The sequence below is a fragment of the Acomys russatus genome, chromosome 8 (assembly GCF_903995435.1).
Source record: "Acomys russatus chromosome 8, mAcoRus1.1, whole genome shotgun sequence".
Taxonomy (NCBI): Eukaryota; Metazoa; Chordata; class Mammalia; order Rodentia; family Muridae; genus Acomys; species Acomys russatus.
This window is the reverse complement of record NC_067144.1, coordinates 74574716-74599077: the sequence shown is the minus strand read 5'-3', so window position 1 is coordinate 74599077 and position 24362 is coordinate 74574716. Positions and strand designations below refer to the sequence as shown.

At 51.2% G+C, this 24362-nt stretch overlaps 1 protein-coding gene across 1 annotated transcript; it reads right to left on the bottom strand.

Moving 5' to 3' along the window:
• Window positions 1-46: 46 nt before the first annotated feature.
• Window positions 47-12761, bottom strand: Get1 (guided entry of tail-anchored proteins factor 1). Its single transcript, XM_051150307.1, has 5 exons — window positions 12597-12761; window positions 5915-6080; window positions 2396-2463; window positions 628-742; window positions 47-199 (listed from the first exon to the last, which is right to left on the bottom strand). Exons 1-5 carry the CDS (start codon window positions 12696-12698, stop codon window positions 126-128), a joined length of 525 nt encoding a protein of 174 aa, XP_051006264.1. The 5' UTR covers window positions 12699-12761; the 3' UTR covers window positions 47-125.
• Window positions 12762-24362: the final 11601 nt, after the last annotated feature.

Here is a 24362-nt window from a genome sequence, read left to right as displayed (position 1 = left end):
CTACATCAGACGCAGAGAAGTAAACATATTCCAAAACATAAAACAAGAACCTGCGGACCTGCGTGCAGTCAGCTCCTCACCCTAACGGAATCCTTTTGTAAAGCCTTGTAGCTGCGTGTCTCCCCTCAGCTGAACGGGTGGAGCACGATGGCCACAACTTTGTTACAGACTAGAATCCAACAGGTGATTCCAATTCCACCTGAAAAGACAAGCACATCAGAGGCGTCAGCGGCAAGGCCTCTGCACCATCAACCCAGGGAGAGGCACATCTCTGTGTGACCTTGAGGCCAGTCAGGGCCTCACAGTGAGACGCTGTCCCCCATCTCCCAACCTAAAAAAGTATTGCTATGTGTCTGCGTATTCCTCAATGTCATGAACAACCGTTAACATCAAAAGGCCTCTTAGCACTGAAAAGCAACAGCCAACGGCAGGAGTTACTCAGGGCGGCAGCCTCTGAGTGCCAGGGATGTAACTCTGCCCCTGAGCATTCAAGCCACCTGGCAAGTAGCTCCTCCAGACCCTGAAAGGCTGAGATAGGAGAGACCAGGGAGGATGAAGTCAGGTGATCAAATCTCCCACCACACACCTCACAGGAGCCCTGCCACCCTATTTCCAGGAAACAATTACCTGCTACTCGAGTAGGGAAGGCTACCAGGCGATCCAGCGGGGTGATCCACTTGCTGGGCACCACAGCCACAGGGACGGAGTAATACTTCCAGATGAGCGAGATCATCAGCGCTGCCTAGAGGAAGTTCACAGTGAGTGGAGGGAGGCCTCACCCCAGACAGTCCTTGCAGCGAGAGTGTGTGTGTACGTACACACACACACACACACACACACACACACACACACACACACACACGGCTTGAGATAAAGCAGTGCACACTGGTGATGGGTGGGCCTTCTCATTGGCACTGACATGTTACTGTTTTGACATGGATGCCATACAGTCCCTATTTAAATTGGCTGAGTTCACCCCAGTGTCTATCCTGAGTAGCTGAACTGCGCGCCAAATATAAAAGCAGCCACACGCCAGGCAGTGGTGGCACATGCCTTTAATCCCAGCACTCGGGAGGCAGAGGCAGGCGGATCTCCATGAGTTCAAGGCCAGCCTGGACTACAGAGCAAGTTCCAGGACAGCCAGAGCTGTTACACAGAGAAACTCTGTCTCAAAACAAAACAAACAAACAAAAAAAAGCAGCCATGACTCTGCAGTCCCTCTGCCATCTCCATCAGCTTCGCTTTCTTGTTCTTTCCTAGGAGCACCTTCTGTGGTCCCCGATGCTCTTCTCAGCTGAGCAGACGGAAGGGCAGGAGGCTGCTGTCTCTGAGGAGCTCCTCAAGGCACACCATGAGCCCCAGGTAAGAATGCCAGGCACCAAGGGGAGGGAGGAGGGTAAGACTAGAGAGACGGCCCAGCTTTGGTGAGCACAGTCTGCTCTTCCAGAGGACTCAGGTTCAATTCCCAGCACCCAGGTTGGCTCACAACTGTCTCTTAATTCCAGTCCCAGAGGATCTGATACCTTCTTCTGACCTCCAAGGATACCAGGCACACACATGCTGTACAAGCATATGCAAGCAAAACACCTACCCACAGGAAAATAAAATTTTTTTAAAAAGATTTATTGATTATTTATACAGTGGTCTACATGTACACCTCAGGCCAGAAGAGGGCATCAGGTTACATCATAGATGGTTATGAGCCATCATGTGGTTGCTGGGAATTGAACTCAGGACCTCTGGAAGAGCAATCGCTGCTCTAAACCTCTGAGCCATCTCTCCAGCCCCGAAAATAAATTTTAAAAAGCAAAGACAGGGGGTGGGTGGGTGGTGGTGGGTGGTGGTGGCATCAGTGCACACTCAGGAGGCAGAGGCAGGCTGGTCTCTGAGTTCAAGGCCAGCCTGGTCTACAGAGTGAGTTCCAGGACAGCCAGGGCTACAGAGAAACTCTGTCTCAGAAAACCAAAAGAAAAAGAAAAAAAGAAAAATCAGTTGGTTTCCCACCTGAGAACGGAAGCACTGTTTACACCACCAGGGAGGTTGGGCATCAGCTTCTGGGGTAAGGCAAAACAAACAGCTCTAAGCCTCAGTCTCCACCTGAGACAGAGGCTTTCTCTTTAGTCTCAGATATTCATAGGGAGGGGGGCCTGGAGAAATGGCTCAGCAGGTCAGCACCCACACAGGAGCAAGGGAAAGCAGCCCCCTGAGCCTCAGAGCTCAGGAGTAGGAGCTGGGCCCAGGCAAGCTGACCTGGGGTTGAGGGAGAATCCTGCCCCAGTGTATAAGATGGAGATTAAGCAACAAGACCGCAACATCCACCTCTGGCCTCCACACATGCGCACACACAGGGAAATGCCCACACACGCCCACCAGCCCAGGGTCACCACATACTCACTTGTAGCACATAGAAGGCCACACTTATAAACCATTTGATCTTGGCCAACTGAGCTGTCCGCGCTTTCACTAAAATGGAAAAAGGCGAAATATGAATTAATCCTACAAGACGAAGAAAACACCTAAGGACACAGAAATGACGTTTCCCCATATTAAACACTTTCTTTTCTTTTCTTTTTTACGTTTTTTGAGACAGGGTTTCTCTGTATAGCCTTGGCTGTCCTAGATTCTTTGTAGACCAGGCTGGCCTCGAACTCATTGATCTGCCTGCCTCTGCCTCCCAAGTGCTGAGATTAAAGGTGTGTGCCACTGCGTCAGCCTAACACTTGCTGTTTATAATGGGCCAATCAATTTACTTAGACTATCAAACAGGAAAAGAACAACCCCTGAGTGTAACACCCCTTACTCTGTATGCCAACCTGCCACCTACAAAAATCTAAGGTTGTGCCCCCATGCTACTGTTTAAGTAGACGCCTGCCCACAGTGTGTCCACTCACTCCCCAGAGCCTCTTTTCCTAATGGGTCTGCCACTCACCCACAGGGCTGAACGTCACACCATTTTCTAACCTACACCATCTCTGAACCTGCAGTCGTCCAGTTCTCCCAGGCCCACACAGGCCCTATGTGCAGCCCGCTCCACCTTCCACAGCCCTGCAGGGCCTCTAGGGGCACACTGCTCCATGGAGGCTTGTGGGCAGGAGTGGCAGGGGCGAAGGCAGTCTCACTCTGAAGCCCTGGAGGAAGAGACAGACAGACAGACAGGGCTTCACTCTGCCTCAGAGTGCGGGAACTCAAGTGTGTTCCATCCTCAGCACAGGAGCTGTGTCTCACTGTCCACACACCCCATCCTCAGCACAGGCGCTGTGTCTCACTGTCCACACACCCCATCCTCGGCACAGGAGCTGTGTCTCACTGTCCACACACCCCATCCTCAGCACAGGCGCTGTGTCTCACTGTCCACACACCCCATCCTCAGCACAGGAGCTGTGTCTCACTGTCCACACCCCATCCTCGGCACGACTGTGTCTCACTGTCCACACACCCCATCCTCAGCACAGGAGCTGTGTCTCACTGTCCACACACCCCATCCTCAGCACAGGAGCTGTGTCTCACTGTCCACACACCCCATCCTCAGCACAGGAGCTGTGTCTCACTGTCCACACACCCCATCCTCAGCACAGGAGCTGTGTCTCACTGTCCACACACCCCATCCTCAGCACAGGAGCTGTGTCTCACTGTCCACACACCCCATCCTCGGCACAGGAGCTGTGTCTCACTGTCCACACACCCCATCCTCAGCACAGGAGCTGTGTCTCACTGTCCACACACCATCCTCGGCACAGGCGCTGTGTCTCACTGTCCACACACCCCATCCTCGGCACAGGCGCTGTGTCTCACTGTCCACACCCCATCCTCAGCACAGGCGCTGTGTCTCACTGTCCACACACCCCATCCTCGGCACAGGCGCTGTGTCTCACTGTCCACACACCCCATCCTCGGCACAGGCGCTGTGTCTCACTGTCCACACACCCCATCCTCGGCACAGGCGCTGTGTCTCACTGTCCACACACCCCATCCTCAGCACAGGAGCTGTGTCTCACTGTCCACACACCCCATCCTCAGCACAGGAGCTGTGTCTCACTGTCCACACACCCCATCCTCGGCACAGGAGCTGTGTCTCACTGTCCACACACCCCATCCTCAGCACAGGCGCTGTGTCTCACTGTCCACACACCCCATCCTCAGCACAGGAGCTGTGTCTCCTGTCACACCCATCTCAGCACAGGAGCTGTGTCTCACTGTCCACACACCCCAATCCTCAGCACAGGCGCGGTCTCAGGTCCACACACCCCATCCTCAGCCAGGAGCTGTGTCTCACTGTCCACACACCCCATCCTCCGGCACAGGAGCTGTGTCTCACTGTCCACACAACCCCATCCTCAGCACAGGAAGCTGTGTCTCACTGTCCACACTCACCCCCCATCTCGGCACAGGAGCTGTGTCTCACTGTCCACACACCCCATCCTCAGCACAGGAGCTGTGTCTCCACTGTCCACACACCCCATCCTCAGCACAGGAGCTGTTGTCTCACTGTCCACACACCCCATCCTCAGCACAGAGCTGTGTCTCACTGTCCACAGACCCCATCCTCAGCACAGGAGCTGGTCTCACGTCACAGACCCCATCCTCCGGCACAGGAGCTGTGTCTCACTGTCCACAGACCCATCCTCGGCACAGGAGCTGTGTCTCACTGTCCACAGAACCCCATCCTCAGCACAGGAGCTGTGTCTCACTTTCCACAACACCCATCCTCAGCACAGGAGCTGTTGTCTCACTGTCCACAGACCCATCCTCAGCACAGAGCTGTGTCCTCACTGTCCCACACACCCCATCCTCAGCACAGGAGCTGTGTCTCACTGTCCACACACCCCATCCTCAGCACAGGCGCTGTGTCTCACTGTCCACACACCCCATCCTCAGCACAGGAGCTGTGTCCTCACTGTCCACCACACCCATCCTCGCACAGGAGCTGTGTCTCACTGTCCACACACCCCATCCTCAGCACAGGAGCTGTGTCTCCCTGTCCACAGACCCCCATCCTCAGCACAGGAGCTGTGTCTCACTGTCCACAGACCCCATCCTCAGCACAGGAGCTGTGTCTCACTGTCCACAGGACCCCCATCCTCGGCACAGGAGCTGTGTCTCATGTCCACAGACCCCATCCTCAGCACAGGAGCTGGTTCTCACTGTTCCACACACCCCATCCTCGGCACAGGAGAGCTGTGTCTCACTGTCACACCACCCCATCCTCAGCACAGGGAGCTGTGTCTCACTGTCCACAGACCCCATCCTCAGCACAGGAGCTGTGTCTCACTGTCCACACACCCCATCCTCAGCACAGGAGCTGTGTCTCACTGTCCACAGACCCCATCCTCAGCACAGGAGCTGTGTCTCACTGTCCACACACCCCATCCTCGGCACAGGCGCTGTGTCTCACTGTCCACACACCCCATCCTCGGCACAGGAGCTGTGTCTTGCCGTCTACACACTATGGGTGTGGGCCTGAGAGTGCAAAGTGCTCTGAGTGTCCATTGTGTGATCTTTATCTAGAATTCCCTCGGCAAAGCGTCAAGCCTGAGAACAAACCCTACGGGGGACAAGGTGCCTCTGAAGGAAAATCTACCAAGGATTTCTGGGTCTAGAAAACAGAAGTTTACCAGCAAATGAGAAATAAAGTGAAAGTAAAAGCCAGGTGTGGTGGTGCACACCTGTAATCCCAGCACCCGGGAGGCAGAGGCAGGTGGATCTCTGTGAGTTCGAGGCCAGCCTGGTCTACAAAGTGAGTCCAGGACAGCCAAGGCTACACAGAGAAACCCTGTCTCGAGGATAAAAGAAAGACAGACAGCCAGACAGCCATCTCAGAGCTCCTCTCAGAGCTCTTCTCAGAGCTCCTCTACACAGCGACGTAGCCCTGTCCATCTAGGAAGCAAAGCCGCACCCCGAGCACATCTACTAATACCGTGAGTTTTGAGCTTGTCCGTCATTTTATTGATCTTCCTTTCCAGTCTGGCGTATCTGGCAAACTCGTCCATCATGTTGACGGTAGACAGCTCCTGCTTCATGTTCTGGATCTCTGATCTCATCTGTGACTCTTGCTCTGCATCCTTCTGCAGCACCCTGGAAACCTGGCAGGGGCAGCTGGCATCAGTGTCCTGCCACATCCTCACTGGTACCCAGACAGCCACTCTGTTCCCCCTTCAGGATTGAATCCATGACTGGCTATGACCACCCAAGACAGGCTATGACCGCCAAAGACTGGCTATGACCACCCAAGACTGGTTATGACTGCCCAGTCTGGGAGACAGAGGCAGGGCTTAGGGGCTGCACAACAGAAACAGCTCCGCAGCCAAACCAAAGAAGGAAACAGTGGCCACCAGGTGGCCCCCACCAACTATCAGAACTTCAGGGTACCGGGGAAGGTGGGGTGCAGCAATGTCCAGACGTACATCAGAACCCCTGCCAGAGCCAGAAGCTCCCGGGCCTGGAAACAGCAGAGACCATCAAACAGTGCTGCAGGAAAGAACCTCAGCTAATGAGGGGAGACCGAAGCTGGCCTTCTGGACTGCATGCTATTAACATGTCTGGCACCAGTACTACAGCCAAGGCCTTTGCTCATTCACCAAAGTGTAGAGCAGCAGAGGACTGTCAGCTTACCTTCAAGGGTTCAGGAAAAAAATTAAATTAAATTAAACTGAAAAAGTGTTCTTTTAGACTGTATGACTAACTCCTGAATGTACATGTTTATCCAGACTTTAAAAAAAGCAGCTCTGAGCCAGGGGTGATCCCAGCACTCGGGAGGCAGAAGCAAGCAGATCTCTGAGTTCAAGGCCAGCCTGGTCTACAAAGCAAGTCCAGGACAGCCAAGGCTACACAGAGAAACCCTGTCTCGAAAAACCAAAAAAACAAAACAAAACAAACAAACAAAAAACCAAAAAAGCTGTTTTCAAAGATGAAAAGAAGAAGTATCTAAAGTGAAGCTGGCCCACAACAGGCCCCCAGATCAGAGGGCCCCTCTGCACAGTAGGGCAATGGCAGTTCTAGCCAGAGCCAAGCCCAGCAGTGATGGTGCACACAGTCTAGGCCGACAAGCTGAGCCCCTCACCGGTCCACACATCAAAGCCCCCCCCCCCGGCTGGGCCACGTGAGCTCGCTGCAGTGCGTGTTTGAGGCTGGCCTCATGTGGGGTGCGTGTCTCTGAGGCTGGCCCCACGTGAGCTCACTGCGGTGCGTGTCTCTGCAGCTGGGCCAAGGAACAGGCATGCAAACCTGCCTCTCTTTACTGCTCACTGTCCTCCACTCAAAGGAAGAGTCACTTCAGTCTGGCCCACCCCACAGAGGAAAACAGGGATGCACCAAAGTCTCTAAAACTCAGACTGGAGATGCTCAGTAGTTAAGAGCATTTTATTTTGTTTTGTTTTTGTTCTTCAAGACAGGGTTTCTCTGTATAGCCCTGATTGTCCTGGACTCACTCTATAGAACAGGCTGGCCTTGAACTCACATCGATCCACCTGCCTCTGCCTCTCCAAGTGCTGGGATAACAGGCATGTGGCACCATGCCCGGTTCAAGAGCACTTGCTTTTCTAGAGGATTGGGGTACAGTTTCCAGCACCCACATGGCTCACAACCATTTGTAAATCCAGTTCTAGGGAATTCAACACCTTCTTCTGGATCCCAGGGTATCAGGCATGCAGGTGATGCACAGACATGTATCATACATGCAGGCTAAGGATCATACACATAAAAAAGAAAAAAATTTTTCTAAAGCCAAAATCATGCTGGGCGGTGGTGGTGCACACCTTTAATCCCAGCACTTGGAGAGGCAGAGACAGGCGGATCAATGTGTGTTCGAGTCCAACCTGGTCCACAAACCAACTCCAGGACAGCTGAGGCCACACAGAGAAACCCTGTCTTGAAAAAAACCAAACCAAACCAAACCAAACAAGAACAGAGCTATCATTCAAAATCAGGGAACCTACTCTGCCCCTTGACGCCCACAGCCAGCTGGCGAGCTGACCCCGAGTGAAAGCAGGAGAGCCGGCTCTGCCCCTCGCTGGCTGCGGCACTGGGTAAGCTAGGTGAGGCAGCATTGGAGAGCTTGCCCTGATGACATGGGTTCAGGAGAGCTGGCGGGCTGACCCACCCAGGCCCAGATCCAGGGCTTTGAGTTGGGCCACCCTGATATCTTCCTTGTCCATGAACACATGAAGGGGCCCTGCAGATGCAAAGCCACAGGAGCTCCATGACGCAGGACAACAACAGGATGTCCAGGAGGGTAGGGGGCCACCCTTAGTGGCTCTTGGCCTAAAGCACAGGCAACTCCACCTTGCCTGCAGGCTCCATTTCCTACACCTCTGTTTGGCACGCAGCAAGCTGAGGGTCAGCTCGGGGGCCACACCACTCCGTCCCAGTCCCCAGAAGCCACTTGTTTGCCTTACCTCTGCAGCTGCATTCCTCAGAACCTATCTCCCTATCCTTGAAGTTTTTACTACTGAGATATGTAGCAGAACATCCTCATTAGCTCCTAGGAACCCGCTTGCTTATCAGCTACATTATCTCAAAGTTTACTCCCTTAGCTTGAAGTTTTTACTACCAGGCTAGAGAGCAGAATAGCTGCCATTAGGTTTCCATAGCAACCCTGCCCTTGCCTCTCTGAGACCCTATAAAAACCCTGTGAATATTCTCAATAAACGGGGGTTTGATCAGAATCCAGACTTGCCCTCATTTCTTCATGTCTCCTTGTCCTGTCTCTTTTTCAGTCCTGCACCCTCCCAGGTTCCGTTTGAAGACCCCGCAGGCTGGGGCACAGGAGGAATCCTAGTGAGGATCCAGCATCATAGTGTAGGAGAAACCAGAGGCTTCGAACCAAATGACCCACTGCAACGAACATTTGCAAGCAAAGGTACGTGGGACAATCTGTCATTTTGTTTGTTTTTGGTCTTGTCGTTTTATTTTCTTTTGCGGAGGAAGCTGCAAGGGCAAAGGCTGGATATGAAAGGAGATGAGTGGAATTGCGATGAATCAGTAAAAAGTTTCAAAAATAAATCGGGGGGTGGGGCTAGCGAGATGGCTCCGCAGATAGGAACAGCTGCTCTGTCAGGAGTTCAATTCTTAGCATCCACACAGCAGCACACACCTACTGCCTGTAACTCAGTTCCAGGGGAGCACACGCACGCGCGTGCACACGCACACACACGCACACACACACATGCGCGCAGGCAAAACACCAATGCACATGAAATACAAACATACATACATAGGCTTCACATTAAAGAAAAAAAATCAGGGATCTTATAAAGGCTGCTTGAACTTAAACAGGAAACAGGAGCAAGCTAGGCCTGGAGGCAGACGCCCATGCTAGGCTCCGGTGACCCCCTGAAACCCGGCATGAGCTACACAGTGGATGCACCTCAAAAGAAAAACAGATGAGGGCTGCAGAGACAGCTCAGCGGTTAAGAGCACTGGCTGCTCTTGCACAGGTCCTGAGTTCAACTCCCAGCAAGCACACGGCGGCTCACAGCCATCTGTAGTAGGAGCTGATGCCCTCTTCCAGTGAGAATGAAAACAGAGCACTCATACACATAAATTAAATAGATCTTAAAAAAAAAACAGGTGATTCAAACTCACAAATGCCCGTGAGACAGAATTACTGAGACACTGGCTTTGTGAAACTTTTACCAAAATGACTGAGGCAGAGCAAAGGGCAGGCGCTGGGCAGGCTTCCTTCTCACCATGTGGGCAGAGGCTCGCTGCCCTCAAGCAAGCACTCAGTGCTCGGCTGCAGCGCTCCAACTCTGGCCAGGATACATTCTACTGACACACTTGTCAAGGGTTGAACTTGGAGTCACTTTATCACTGATGACCCAAGGGCTGGACAGGTCTGAAGCCTGGTGGTGTGGCCTAGAGCCCGGCTCCTCCCTCCAGGAATTCCTCAGGCAAACACAAAATGACCAACTCAGGCCACCAGTGTGGCTGTGTCTCCAACATCCATCTCATCTCACAAAGGGACCAAAACCCAGACCCACAGTTCTCAACTAGTAGCAGGGACATCTAGAGCAACTCCCTAGCTGGGCCAACCCCCTCCTGGGCCACATGCTCCCCACTAGTGCAGTGTAGAAGGCCCTGTCCACCAGGCACGTGCCCATCCCCCAGCACACCTCCCAGTCAAAGCTCCAGGGGTGGATCCTGTTAGGTTTGCTATTGGAAGCTATACAAAACCCTGTCCCAACCAGGAACGGTGGCGCAAGCCTTTAATCCCAGCATGTGGACAAGCAATCTCAGGAATCTGAGGCCAGCCTGGTCTAGAGAGCAAGTTCCAGGACAGCCATGGCTACACAGAGAAACCCTGTCTCTAAAAAAAAAAAAAGAAAAGAAAAGAAAAAAAAAATTAAACAAACAAACAAATAAATTCAAAATCCCAAATAAGACCCTTGCTAAGAGTCTGGTCTGTGGAAAGGGAGTGCCTAAGGCTTGGGGCAAAAAGCAAAGGGTAACTTCAAAACTGCTGAGCTCACAGAGAGGGGTAGGCGACACCAGCCAGACCCCAGAGGCGTGTACAGGAGTGCAACTGCCCACAAAGCAGGGTCTGTCAGGAACCTGGCACAGACACCTGCACACTGCAACTCTCAGACCCTCACCACACCTGTACACGTCAGCTCACGGGCTCCCACGCATGAGCAGAGTGTGTCCTATGTCCCCTTCTCCTAAGACAATACTGGGTCCCCTACTTCATAAATTAGTCTCAACTACGCAGGCTGTGACCAAGTAAAGGGAAGGAGTCTCAGAAAAATTCAACCATGCCAACAGCAGGCAGTCCAGGTGCTTCCTCCATGCACACAGGGCAAACACCTAGGCATGTGCTCCTACAGGGACAATCCTTGGGGACAAGGGGCCAGTACAGAGCACACTCAAGTCTGGTGTACTGGAGGAGCCTGAGACGGTAACAGGACGTCTATCTCTCCTCCTTGTCTGCTAGCCACTTACAAACCTGTAGCCACCCCAGCCAGGCCGATCCAAGTGAGGCCAACCCAGCCTCCCTGAGCATCTGAGTTCTGCTTCTTAGCTCCGCTGCGAGGGGAAATGTAATGAGACGTGAAATAGAAGGGGATGGAACCACGGAGAAGCAGGGAGGTGGTTCTTGCTATACAGGCACGAGGAAGCCACCCAAAAGGTGGGTGTGGGTGCCCCTCTGTGCGTCCAGCCTTGGGAGCTGCAGACTGGATCCCACAGCATCCCAGCCCTGCCAGTCAGTGTGCCCCGGGTTTTACTGAGAGACCCTGCCTCGACAAGTAAGGTAGAAGAGGAGTTACCAAGGGCTATTGCTGATATCCATCAGCCTCAGCCCTCTGTGTGAGCATACACACACAGACGCACGCACGCACGCACACACACAGACACACGCACGCACACACGCACGGGTACACAACATGAGATGGAAAAATAAAACCACACAAGGAGCCTGAAGAAGCACACACATAACCACAAGGGGCTGCTACCGGATACACAAGGAACTTTAACCACAGAAACAAGAGTGCCTCAGGGACAAAGGACTGAGGTGCTTCTCCGGGAAACCTGTCTCCTGCCAGCCGCCCACACCACAGATGGCCGCTGTGATCCCAATCGTGCCGGCACACGGGCTAGGTGTTCCCCGACCTGCAGACAGCGTCAAATCCCAGTCACAAATCACAGAGGACAGCTCCAAGTCAGAGTTCCTACCCCCCCCCCTTTAGGCTCCACTGCTTTGCTAGACCAGCTCACAAAACTCACTGGCTTATCACAGAGCAAGTTTTCCAAGGCCATGGGCACAGGCCGGAGAGCGGTGTCTCAGAGGTTAGGCACGCTGGCTGCTCGTGCTGAGGACATGGTGGCTCACATCTGTCTGTGACGACAGTTCCACGGAATCTGACGCCCCCTCCTGGCCTTAAGAGCACTGCACACTAACATGCATGCAGCAAAAACTCATTAATAATAATAATAATAATAATAATAATAATAATAATAATAATAATAATAATAATAATAAAAAGTAGGGCTTTTAAAAAACGTTTTAAAGGCCGCAGATAACAAGACAGATGAAGACATATGTGAGGGTAGGTCAGAAAGGGTGCCAGAGCATCCTTCCCCAGTCAGCAGCCCCGCCCCTTCCCAGTGCCTAGGGAAACCCTTATTCACTTTCCTTTATCCAGTCCTTCCGGGGAGTGTGTGACGACTTCATTATGTAGGCAAGAGTGAAACGTGGAAAACCTTGTAGGAATGTGTTGGGCTGGAGGCGGTCCTGGGAGTAAGGGCCTGAGCTCGCTTCCACACCTGCTACGCAACTAACACTTTAACTCCAATTCCAGAGGATTCAGCGCTCTCTTCTGAACTCTGCTGGCAATGGACGGATGCACAGTGCGCGGATAGGCATGCGGGCAAAACACCCATACGCATGAAAATAAAAACTAAAAAGGAACCCGAGTGAGCAAGAGGGGTACGGCCTGTTAGGATTCTCCTCCCCACCTAGGGCGCACGGGGGGCTCCCCACCCTCCAGAGCGCGGTAGGTGGAGTCGGTGGGAGCCACCTCCAGGTGCAGCACGGACCGCGCCAGGCCCGGCGCCCCGGCCTCTCCCCCCCACCACCACCACCACCCCCGCCTGCTACTCACGAACGAGGACAGGGACGGCAGGAGGATCCGCAGCACGTTGCACCCGAACACGAAGCTCAGCACCAGCAGCCACGCCCAACGGTCCGCCTCGGCCGCGCTCATCCCGGATCCTAGGGAACAGCACCGCTACAGCAGCGCCATGGGGACCGCGCCGCCCGCCTGCGCCTGCGCCTGCGCACTGCAGCCTCGCTGTGCTACTGCGGCGTCGTAGGTAACCCGCCGCCCGCCTGCGCCTGCGCACTGCAGCCCCGCTCTGCTACGGCGGCGCCGGGGCAACGGCGTCCTCAACTGCGCCTGCGCAGAGCCACGGGGATTTTTTTTTTATTTTCCCGACCCCTCCTGCGGGGCGGTTGTTTAGGACTCCTCTTTGCCTTCAGCCTTCCCGGCTTCCATAGCCATGTGGTACCGGTCCTGCTCGCAAAGCTCTGAATTTGTAGTAACTGAAAATTATTTACGTTCTTGTTAACTCACCTTTATTCTTAAATTTTTTTTCGGTTTTTTGAGACAGGGTCTCTCTGTGTAGCCCTGGCTGTCCTGGATTCATTTTTGTAGACCAGGCTGACCTCGAACTTACAGCGATCTGCCTGCCTCTGCCTCCCGAGTGCTGGGATTAAAGGCGTGCACCTCCACTGCCCGGCCAAAGAAATTTATTTTAGGATAAGGCTTTGCGTGATGAGAGAGCTACTTTATCCTACAGTAAACTAAAACATCTTTTTTGGTTTTTGGTGTGTTTGTTTTTGGTTTTTCAAGACAGGGTTTCTCTGTGTAGCCTTGGCTGTCCTGGACTCACTTTGTAGAGCAGGCTGGCCTTGAACTCACAGAGATCCACCTGCCTCTGCCTCCCAAGTGCAGGGATTAAAAGCGTGCGCCACCACGCCCGGTGAAAATCCTGTCTTGGAAAAAAAAATCTTGCACACTATTGTTTTTTCTTTCCTTTTTTTTTTTTTTTTTTTTTTTTTGCGGGGGGGGGGTACTTTTTTTTTTTTTTTTTTTTTAACAGTATTGTTCTTAATAGAACATTTTGCTGCCAGACTTGGGGGTGCATACCTATAATCCCAGCATTCAGGACAGTGAGGCAGGAGATACTGGCTTTGAGGCCATGGGGGGCTACATAAGACCCTGCCTCAAAAGAACAACAAAATTCCACTTCCGATTGCTATTCTGGCCAAGGCTAAAAAAAATCATAGTTGTGGGTTAATCAAACTTAAAGCAGCAACCTGCTCTAGGTTTGTCCGAATATCCTACCCTCCAACTGCATCAGGTAAGTGTGCCTGTGCACTGTCTCTGCCATTACAAAGCCCACACTTGTTCTCAGGAAGCCGGAAGAGCAAGTTCCCTCAACATCAGAATGGATGTTTTCCATTTGCCTTGAGCGTTAAGTAGCTGTTCCTTTGAGGGAGCGATTCTCCTTTGAGCCACATAGAGCAGGAACAAGGAGTGAAAGGAGCCTTCCTCCAGTCACAGGGGCCGGACAGCACGATTAGACCAAGCTCCGTAGAACGTGTGTGTGTGTGTGTTTCGAGACAGGGTTTCTCTCTCTCTGTAGCCTTGGCTGTCCTGAACTCGCTTTGTAGACCAGGCTGCCCTCGAACTCACAGTGACCCGCCTGCCTCTGCCTCCCAAGTGCTGGGATTAAAGGCGTGGGCCATCACACCCGGCTCCACCATAGAACTTTTAAAAAAGAAAAAAGAGGGGGCTGGAGAGATGGCTCAGCAGTTAAGAGCACTGCCTGCTCTTCCAGAGGTCCGGAGTTCAATTCCCAGCAACCACATGGTGGTTCGCAGCCATCTATAATGTGATCTGATGCCCAATAATAAATAAATAAATAAAAACATTTAAAAAAAAAAAAGAAAGAAAGAAAAAAGAGACTAGTATGGTGACACATACATTTAATCCCAGCACTCGGGAGGCAGAGGCAGGAGGATCTCTGTGAATGAAAGCTAGCGTGGTATAAGTAATAAGTTCAGGTCAGCCAAAGGTACATATGAGACCCTGTCTAAATAGAAATCAATAAGTAAGAAATCCAAAATAAACAAAAAAGAAATCCAAAATATAATTTTATTTTTTAAATTTACATTTTTACTCACTTAGCATGTGTGTTTGGGTACATGCGGAGGTCAGAGGGTACTAGTGCCAGTCAATTCTTGCTTCCCACCTCGGGGTCCCTGAGGGTATAGTCAGGTCATCAGCCTTGGCAGCAAGGGTATGTATTTGATAAGCCAACTTGCTGGCTCTTAATTTACCGTTGTGTGTGTGTGTGCAGGCACACTCATGCCATAGCGCATGCTCAGCTCTTTCTCTCACTGTGTATCAGCATAGATTGGTTCTCCTGCCCTCCTCCTGTCTCACCGGAGCAGTGCTGGCATTAGGGATGTGCCACCACAGCCAGCTCTTCACACGGATCCTGGGGTGGAGTGCACTGCGAGCGCGTTTGCTCACGAGCCGGCTCGCCCCAGGTGCTCTGCTCTCCTTTGCATCCCTAGCGCCTGGGACTTGCACAGCTGCTGAGCTACCAGGGCAAAGTCAGCATCCAGGGCTGGTGTTTACCTCTCTCCAGATGCCTTCTTTCATTCTCAGGCTTGGCCTAGCATTGTTTATCTTCAGCCGATACCACAAGCACGGAGGGACTTCAGAGTGACAAGAATGCCACAGCACAAAGGGACAGGAAATGTTTCCATGTCCTCTCAGCAGCCTTGCTGCCCATGAAGCTATTCCCTCATTATTGTCATGGGCACGTTACTGTCTCCACTAGACCTGGGTGCTCTACTTTGTGTGTGTGTGTTGTTTTGGTTTAGTTTGGGTTTTTGTTGTTGTTGTTTTTCTTTTTTGGTTTTTCAAGACAGGGTTTCTCTGTGTAGCCTTTGTTATCCTAGGTGACTTTGTAGACCAGGCTGGCCTCGAACTCACTGAGATCCGCCTGCCTCTGCCTCCTGAGTGCTGGGGTTACAGGTTACAGGCACACGCGCCACAGCGCCCAGCAGATGCTCTTTCAACTCAATGTGTCAGAAGAAACCCATCTGCCGCCCTCAAATCCCTGTGTCTCTCCCTGGCTCCCAGTCCACTCGGCTGGGCAAACACTGCTGGCCACCAGCCCTGGGTCCCGCCGCCTGTCCAGGGCGACAGAGCCCTCCTCAAACATGCACGCCCCCCAACTTCTGGCCAGTTGCAGGGTAAGCCTGGTTAGTGTGTGTGTCCGGTTCCTCCTGGAATGTGCTGTGACTGGATGAGGCCGAGCGAGTCACAACAACACACTGAGGTTCCGGGACGAGCACAGCTGTGTTCAGATGCTGTAATGTGGGGGTGCCGAACAATCCTGCTTACCGCTCGAAGATGAAGCCACTGAACAAAATAAGGGCACATTGAGGGCATGGTGGCACACACGCGCGTGCCACCCGAAGGACTCTGGATACTTGGTAAGGGGACCAATGACAGGAACCTAGGAGTCTTAGACAAGTGTAGGCCACGCAGAAGAACCGTGTCTTTAAGAGTTTAGGGGATAACATTCAGTGTAATCTGAATAAATTATAGTAAAATTTAAAAAGAAAAGATTTAGAAGCATTTCGAGGCCAGCCTTGTCTACAAAGCAAGTCCAAGAAAGCCAAGCTACACCGAGAGACCTTGTCTAGAAGAACCAGAAAAAAGATAAGACTTAGAAATTGGCACAGTAGTGTAAGATTGTAATCCCAGCATGCAGTGTTCCTTTGTTGTTGTTGTTTGTTTGTTTTGGGGGGGGTTGGTTTTTTTTTTGTTTGTTTGTTTATTTGTTTGTTTTGAGACAGGGTCTCTCTGTGTAGCCTTGGCTTTGTAGACCAGGCTGGCCTTGAACTCACAGAGATCCACCTGCCTCTGCCTCCCAAGTGCTGGGATTAAAGGCATATGCCACCAAGTCCGGCTTTTGTTTTGTTTTCTTTTTGTTTTCTGAGTCAGGGCCTCCCTGTGTTTTGGGTAAGATTTATTTATTTATTCTACAGTATTCTGCCCAAATGTGTGCCTGCATACCAGAAGAGGGCACCAGATCTTATTATAGATGGCTGTGAGCCACCATGTGGTTCCTGGGAATTGAACTCAGGACCTTTGGAAGAACAGCCAGAGCTCATAACCTCTGAGCCATCTCTCCAGTCCCAGGCTCTTTTTTTTAAAGCTCTACTTTATTTGGGGTGTTTAGGCCTCAGCCTCCCTTCCAACCTCCTAACCCTACGTAGGAGAGAAGAGGTTAACAGGGAGAGGGGGCCCCTTTGCTTCTCCTGGCTGTTTGGGGTTGAAGGGTCTTAGGGGCTGTACCAATCTCCATCAACAGCAGACACAGTCAACTGTCTCCTCCAAGCCTCTGCACCTCAAATTATCTCCCTCAGTCTGTCTGCTTCGAACACTGTCTCTGGTCTCTTCAAACTGCTACACATTGCATACTAATATAAGATTCCAGATGGCCTGAACTCAGCAGTGACATCATTAGCTAAGGAAATGTAAGATTCCAGGTGGCTTGGACTTAGCCATCATGACAATAGCGTTGTCAGCTGAGGAAGCAAGTTAAGAATTACAGGCTGGGCCAGGCATGGTGACACACACCTTTAATCCCAGCACTCAGGAGGCAGAGGCAGGAGGATCTCTGTGAGTTCGAGGCCAGCCTGGTCTATAAAGCGAAGTCCAGGACAGCCAAGGCTACACAGAGAGACCCTGTCTCGAAAAACCAAAAAAAAAAAAAAAAAAGAATTGCAGGCTGATAACAAGAGCAAACAAAGGAACAGCGAACTGAGAGGAACAAGTTAAAAATTCTCTGTTAGCCTCCATCTCAACCCTGCCCCACGATACTGCCTTAATCTCACCCTACTTAGAATTTACTACCTCAGGCCCCTCCTATTGTTAGCCAAGCACTCTTTAACTAACCATTGTCACTAAGTTCTGCTTCTGTAAAAGATATTTAAATCCTGAGTTTTTGTAGGACGGGGTCTTCCATCTCCTCGGAGCTTCGTGGACCCCAGCGCGTCGCCTCAATAAAATTCCTTTGTTTTGGCACCAACTCTGGACTCTGACTCTCAACTGGGCTTCCAGGAATAGACTCTGACAACCTGAGTCTAGCGCTAACACCGCCAACACCGCATGCCACCCCGCTCAGCGTTCATTATATCCTCAGAGCCTAGGCCCCGCCCTTCTCCACACCACTTAAGGCCTTACCAGCTGGCAGAGGCCACGCCCCTCAAAAGACAATCAGCAGCTGTGGACAAACTCAAACTAAAATCCCACCCTTGGGGTTAAAAAAAAAAAAATAGCTGGAGCCTGGCAGTTGGTGGCGCACACCTTTAATCCCAGCACTTGGGAGGCAGAGGCAGGCAGATCTCTTTGAGTTCGAGGCCAGCCTGGTCTACAAAGCGAGACCAGGACAGCCAAGGCTACACAGAGAGACCCTGTCACGGTGGAAAAAAATACATAACACAACTGAATTTACAGTAAAACTTCCATTACACCAGTACTCAGGGAGACATAGGCAGGAGGATCTCTGTGAGTTTAAGGACAGCCTGGTCCACTCCAGGACAGCCAAGGCTACACAGAGAAACCTTATCTTAAAACAAAAAGGAAAAGAAAGGACTTGAAGATGCTACACTCAGGTCGTCAGAGTCTATTCCTGGAAGCCCGATTGGGAGACAGAGTCCAGAGTCTATGCAAAAGCAACGGGAGTTTATTAAACTGAAGCTCCAGGGCCCACCAAGCTCCGAGGAGATGGAAGAGCTCGTCCTGCAAAAACTCAGGGTTTAAATACCCTTTACAGAAGCAGAACCCAGCACACAGTGGTTCGTTATCAAGTGATAGGATGACAATAGGTGACCTTTTAGGTGAATGGGGGCCTGAGGTAGTAAATTTTAAGTAGGGTGAGATGGGGGCAGTAAATTCCGGGGACAGGGTGGAAATGGAGGCGAGGGGAGAATTTTTAATTTGTTCTTCTCCGTTTACAGTTGCCTTATTTGCCCTTGTTATCAGCCTGCGATTTTTTAACTTACTTTGTTCAGCTAACAACGCTATTGCTATGATGGCTAAGCCCAAGTCGCCTGGAACCTTGTATTGCTTAGGTAACATTGTTACTGCTGAGTTCGGGCCACCGGGATCTTACAAAAGGGTGGGTCAGCGTTTAAGTATGTGTCCGGAGCTATAATCCCGCACTGTGACTCAGTGAGAGCAAAGGCCACCTTCAGCTAACCTTTGATTCCCAGGACCTGCCGGGAGAATCCTTTGTGATGCCGCTGGAGGCTCTGTGACACCTGGATTACCTCCCACTGCGAGACAAAGGAGAGCTTTTCTCGGGAGGGACTTCTTTTCAGCCTGCCTGAGGAACTAGGGGAGAGGACCCGCACTCCCTCAGACTAAAGGGGGCCTCACCTCTGCGTGTCTCTGTCCTATCTCTCTCTGTTCACACCCTCTCTTTCAGGTGGACCCCGGTTTGACGTGTTCCACAGGACGGGACGAGTATGTTCTGTTCTTACAGAAGATCCGAGTCAGCCCTAACACCCATGGGGGGGGGGCGGTCACAATCACCTGTAACTCCAGCTCCAGACGATCTGACACTGTCTTCCGGTTCCTGTGGGAACCTGCACTGTGCACAAACCTACATACAGACAAAAATGCTTGGGGGAGCCAGGACTGTGACCAATGTTGCACCCCGATCTCCCCCCCCAAAACACCAGAAAACACATGAAACCCTGTAAATTGCAAGAGGAATCTTTAATTCAGCTCTGAGCTAGGGTGCACCCGATCCCCAAATGCTAGGTCTCAGGAGCAACCTCCAGACCATGATCTGAGGTCCTTTTATCCTCTCAATGTCCTTTAAGCAGAAAAGGGCACCAAGACCACCCATGGCTTAACTTCTTTTGTTCTCCCCTACTGGACAGGTCGGTTGTAGGTAATGCTATCTCTGGTGGGCAGGAAGGAATGTAGCCATAAAACTGGGTCTCTGGGGCTGGAGAGATGGCTCAGAGGTTAAGAGCACTGACTGCTCTTCCAGAGGTCCTGAGTTCAAGTCCCAGCAACCGCATGGTGGCTCACAACCATCTATAATGGGATCTGATGCCCTCTCCTGGCCTGCAGGTGTACATGCAGACAGAACACTGTATAAACAATAATAAATAAATAAATAAATCTTGTGTTAATTAGAATTAACACTTCAATTAAAAAAAAAAAAAAACCCTGTATCTCTTATCAACTCTCTCTGGTGGGACCGGGTCAGTCACTAGGCAACACTATCTCCAGTGAGGCTGCTCTCTGCAGCTGGCCAGATTACCTCCTGTAGGCCTATTTCTTAACCTTTGCCCCGGAAACCCTGAAATCCAGTTTTAGTTCTTCTGGTATCTCAACCAAAGTCCAAGCTCTGAACCCATCATCCTAGAACAACCTGCTGTCACAGATGACCATTTCTTTCCTTCTTTTTTATTTTCATTTTTGTTTTTTTGTTGTTGTTGTTTTATTTTGTTTTTCGAGACAGGGTTTCTCTGTGTAGCCTTCGCGTCCTGGGACTCACTTTGTAGACCAGGCTGGCCTCGAACTCACAGAGATTCACCTGCCTCTGCCTCCTGAGCACTGGAATTAAAAGGCATGTGCCATTGCTACCTGAATTTTTTTTTTTTTTAATTAGGTTAAAGCAAGTATCTGTGGGTCACTGGCTTCAACCTCTAGCCTGTTGCACATTCAGTTCTCAAAGGAGAAAAGTGTTTAGGAGGTCAATTCCAAGTCACTGCATGACTCTCCCTAAGACTTTGGGTGTCCCCCTCCTTCTTTGCAGAATGTCCCTTCCCATGTCCTGCCCCACACAAGCCCTGTCCATCTCTCATAGCTCTAGAAATCTGCGCTCAAACTCAGGAGCCCAGGTGCTGAGCCTTTTGTAGTGTTGATTTTTTTTTTTTTTCCGTTTTTTGAGACAGGGTTTCTCTGTGTAGCCTTGGCTGTCCTGGACTCAGTTTTGTAGACCACGCTGGCCTCAAACTCACAGCAATCCACCTGCCTCTGCCTCCCTAGTTCTGGCATGCGCCACCACGCCCAGCTGTAGTGTTAATTTTTAAAAAGCTACCAAACAAGAGAAAAGCCACGTTTCACTCCTGTCCTGCCTGTTTTTCTTCCCTCTTCCTAAGATCGGCCTTGAAGCAAGGGCTGCCTAGCCTTTCAGACGCCGAGAGAGCAGGAAATCGTAGACACCGCTGAGGCAAAACTGAAATGACAGACACCCTCAGCATGTCTGTCAGCCTTCTGTCTCGCCTACACTTCCAGCTGATCGTATTTCCTTAGAACAGTTTTCTATGGTAACCCCACTCAATCTTTTAGGGGGTCTCAAAGAAAGAGCCTATTCCTCCAACTGACATCTCTGGACAAGGCACGCGATGGGCAAGACAGGGCAGAGGTTCCCTCCATTTTGTATTTCTCGCTCAGGCCGTTTCAGGCTTAACTGGAGTTCTATGTCCTTCATGGACACTCCTGTGGAAAATTACCCACCTCTGGCCCGGGACCTGAGGCCACCATGCCCCCAGCTAACAAAGCTTCTGTCCAACTGCCTGCTTGTGCAAACCTTCCCCTGCAGCTGCAGAGTGAGGTAACAAGAATGCGACTTTTGCCTTTAAAAGTTCCCCTGGTCTAAACGCTCCAGGCTACACTTAAGTCCTAAATACCTGAGAATGTAGCATCCCGGCCAGATGGAACAGACTTTCAGTTGGCTCTACACTGTGTCTGAGTGTCACCTCTGCTCGCAAAGGCTCAGCACCAGGGCACCTGAGGCGGAGATGGGTTCTGCTTCCTGTAACATTTTGGAAGTCCCACTGAGGTTACCAGAGACTGGACCTCCACACTTAGGGGCCTTGGGACGCCCAGGAGTGTGGAAATGTGCACAGGTTGGAGAGGGCTCCTGAGGAGTGTGCCCCAGACATTCCAGGGCCCCAAGAGAATTCTTTCTGTTTATTTTATTTATTTATTTATTTATTGGTTTTTCAAGACAGGGTTTCTCTGTGTAGCCTTGGCCATCCTGGACTCACTTTGTAGACCAGGCTGGCCTCGAACTCACAGCGATCTGCCTGCCTCTGCCTTCTGAGTGCTGGGATTAAAGGCGTGCGCCACCACGCCCAGCCCACTGGTCTTTATATGTGTGTCTCTATGTGCGTTTTTGTCCTGTCGGAGAAACAGGTCTCAAAAGGAAAGAGGAGGGAGCCATGCCTAGATCACAGCCACCGAGACAGGAGCTCCCCAGAAGCTACAGACAGTAAAGGGGCTAACGCAGCCACCTGGGAAGGGTCCCAGTTGACTGGGCTGCAGGGAATATACCCTGGGGCGAGACTGACGGAGAAGTGAGAACTGGCCAAGGATAACCATGATGATGGATGCTGCCAGACAGCACCCTTCCTTCCTGTCAGCCTGGGAAAGCAGCTGGTGTCATCCCTTAGGGAAAAATGGTTGCTGAGGACAAGGACAGATGGACTTGGACTTTGGACCCTTTAAAGACAAAGATGAAAATGACCAGAGTTTAGCAGCCTGGGATACACAATAATCCATAACAGCCCCAAGCTGGACCTGGGAATTCAGTGAGACCACAGACAGGAAACTATATTTTGAGTCAACTTCTGCCGTCCTATGTCCCTTCCAGGGAGGGGACAAGATGGGGCTAAGGAAGGGACAGGAGTCATTAAATCAGACTGTGGAGAAGACTGGCTAGACAAAGGCCCTCAGAGATGGCTGTGTCACACACAATGCTCTACCAAGGGCGAGGTGCCCACTTCACACTGTCACATTGTCTGGCTTGCTTGTACTACTGGTTTGGCTAAACTCGCCACCTCCAATTCAATGGGAAGCCACACCTTCGGTAGAAGCTGGTCTGTGTTACCCTCCCGGTAATGCCTACACTGGAGAAGAGGGGAGAGGCCAGATTGGCCTTGACTCAGTGTTAAGGAAGGTCAAACAGCCCCAGTTCTGAACCTCAATCCTAGAAGGGTCAGCAACAGCCAGTGCAACTGCCTTAGCATGTCGGCCTTGACAGACTCAGACCTAGGCTATTGGGAAATTCTACTTCCAGTCTGGAAAGCCAAACTGACTCCCTCATAGGGAAGTCCTGCAGAAGTGAAAGAGGCTGCTCCCCTCACCCTACCCTCAAGCCCCCTCCCCATTTATGAAATTGGGAGGACTTTGAGTGGCTTTAGGAGAAACTGGCTTCCATGACAACCAAGCTGTGGCACTTAGGGAAAACCTTGCCACAGTCACAGAAAACCTCAAAGAAAGGAGACGCTGATCACATAACCGGCATCAGTCTCTGTTTGCCTGGTCCCCCCATGGCTGACCACCTGTCAGCATTAGCTGGAACATTGATTCTTATTCTGATTCGGCTAATAGTGGGAACCCTGCACCCTCAATTGCATGGCTAACTACATGACCGGAGAATAAACTCAGTTAAGTTACTGGTCCTTAGGAAGAGCTACCGCCACCCTAGAACAACACTGGCCATTGAAAGCCAGGTGTGGTGGCGCACGCCTTTAATCCCAGCACTCAGGAGGCAGAGGCAGGCAGATCGCTGTGAGTTCGAGGCCAGCCTGGTCTATAAAGCAAGTCTAGGATAGTCAAGGCTACATAGAGAAACCCTGTCTCGAAAAACAAAACAAAACAAACAAACAAAAAAGACTGGCCATTGATTTGACTCCCGCCCATAAACCTAGTGGGGAATGTGACCTGCAAGACTGTGCAGAGAGAGAAAGGTTTCTCCGCCTTGTATTCTTGCTCAGGCCATTGCAGGTTTAACCAGAATTTGATCTCCTCGATGGAGAATCCTGTGGGAAACTGCCCAACTCTGCCAAGATGCTAACTCGGCTCCTGCTCAACCGCTTGCTTGTGAAAACCTTCCCCTTGCAGCTGCAGAGTGAGACAGATAACAGGATGTAGTTTTTTTTTTTTTTTTTTAGGATGTAGTTTTTGCACTTAAAATCTCCTTGGACTTGGGGCTGGAGAGATGGCTCAGTGGTTAAGAGCACTGCCTGATCTTCCAAAGGACCCGGCTTCAATTCCTACCACCCACACGGCAGCTCAGAATTGTTTGTAACTCCTAGATCTGACACCCTCACACCAATGCACATAGATTAAAATTAAATAGAATTTAAAAATCTCCTTGGTCTAAATGCTTGTTGCTCGGGAGCGCTACAGTTAGGTCCTGAATACCTGAGTGCAGACCCAGGCGGCTGGAATAGACTTGTTCGTTTGTTTTCTGAGACAGGGTTTCTCTGTGCAGCCCTGGCTGTCCTGGGGGATGAAGATGTTCAACTGGCTATGAACTCTGAGTGGTCTTCTCTGGAGGGCTCCCTGCAACAGCAGACTTGACTGTTAATCAAGAGGGTACAATGAGAAGCTAAAACACAAAGGCAGGTGGTGACGGTGGCTTTTCCCCGTTTGCTGGGATCGGACCTCACCTCAGTAGCCTAAAAAGATTTGGTCCAAGGGACGGCCTCCAATGACAAAGGCCATCTAAGCCCTGGGATTAAGCAGTGGAGCCTTGATTAAAAGGGTTTAGCGGTTGGGAGATAAAAAAAATTTGCATAAAAACCTTAGAAGGTGCAAGAGATAAAAGATTCGAATTCCCTGTCCTAAATGCAAGTCTTATAGTAGGTAAGGACTTGGATATGGCATTCCCTACAACTGAGCAACAGTAATATGGCTGCAGGTGGGACTCCACTGCCCAGCCTGCCGTCTGCCTTCTCGACATGTACTCGACGCTCACCGGCTTCCCCTAGACAGAACGTGCAATCTTCCTGAACCTGCACTCCG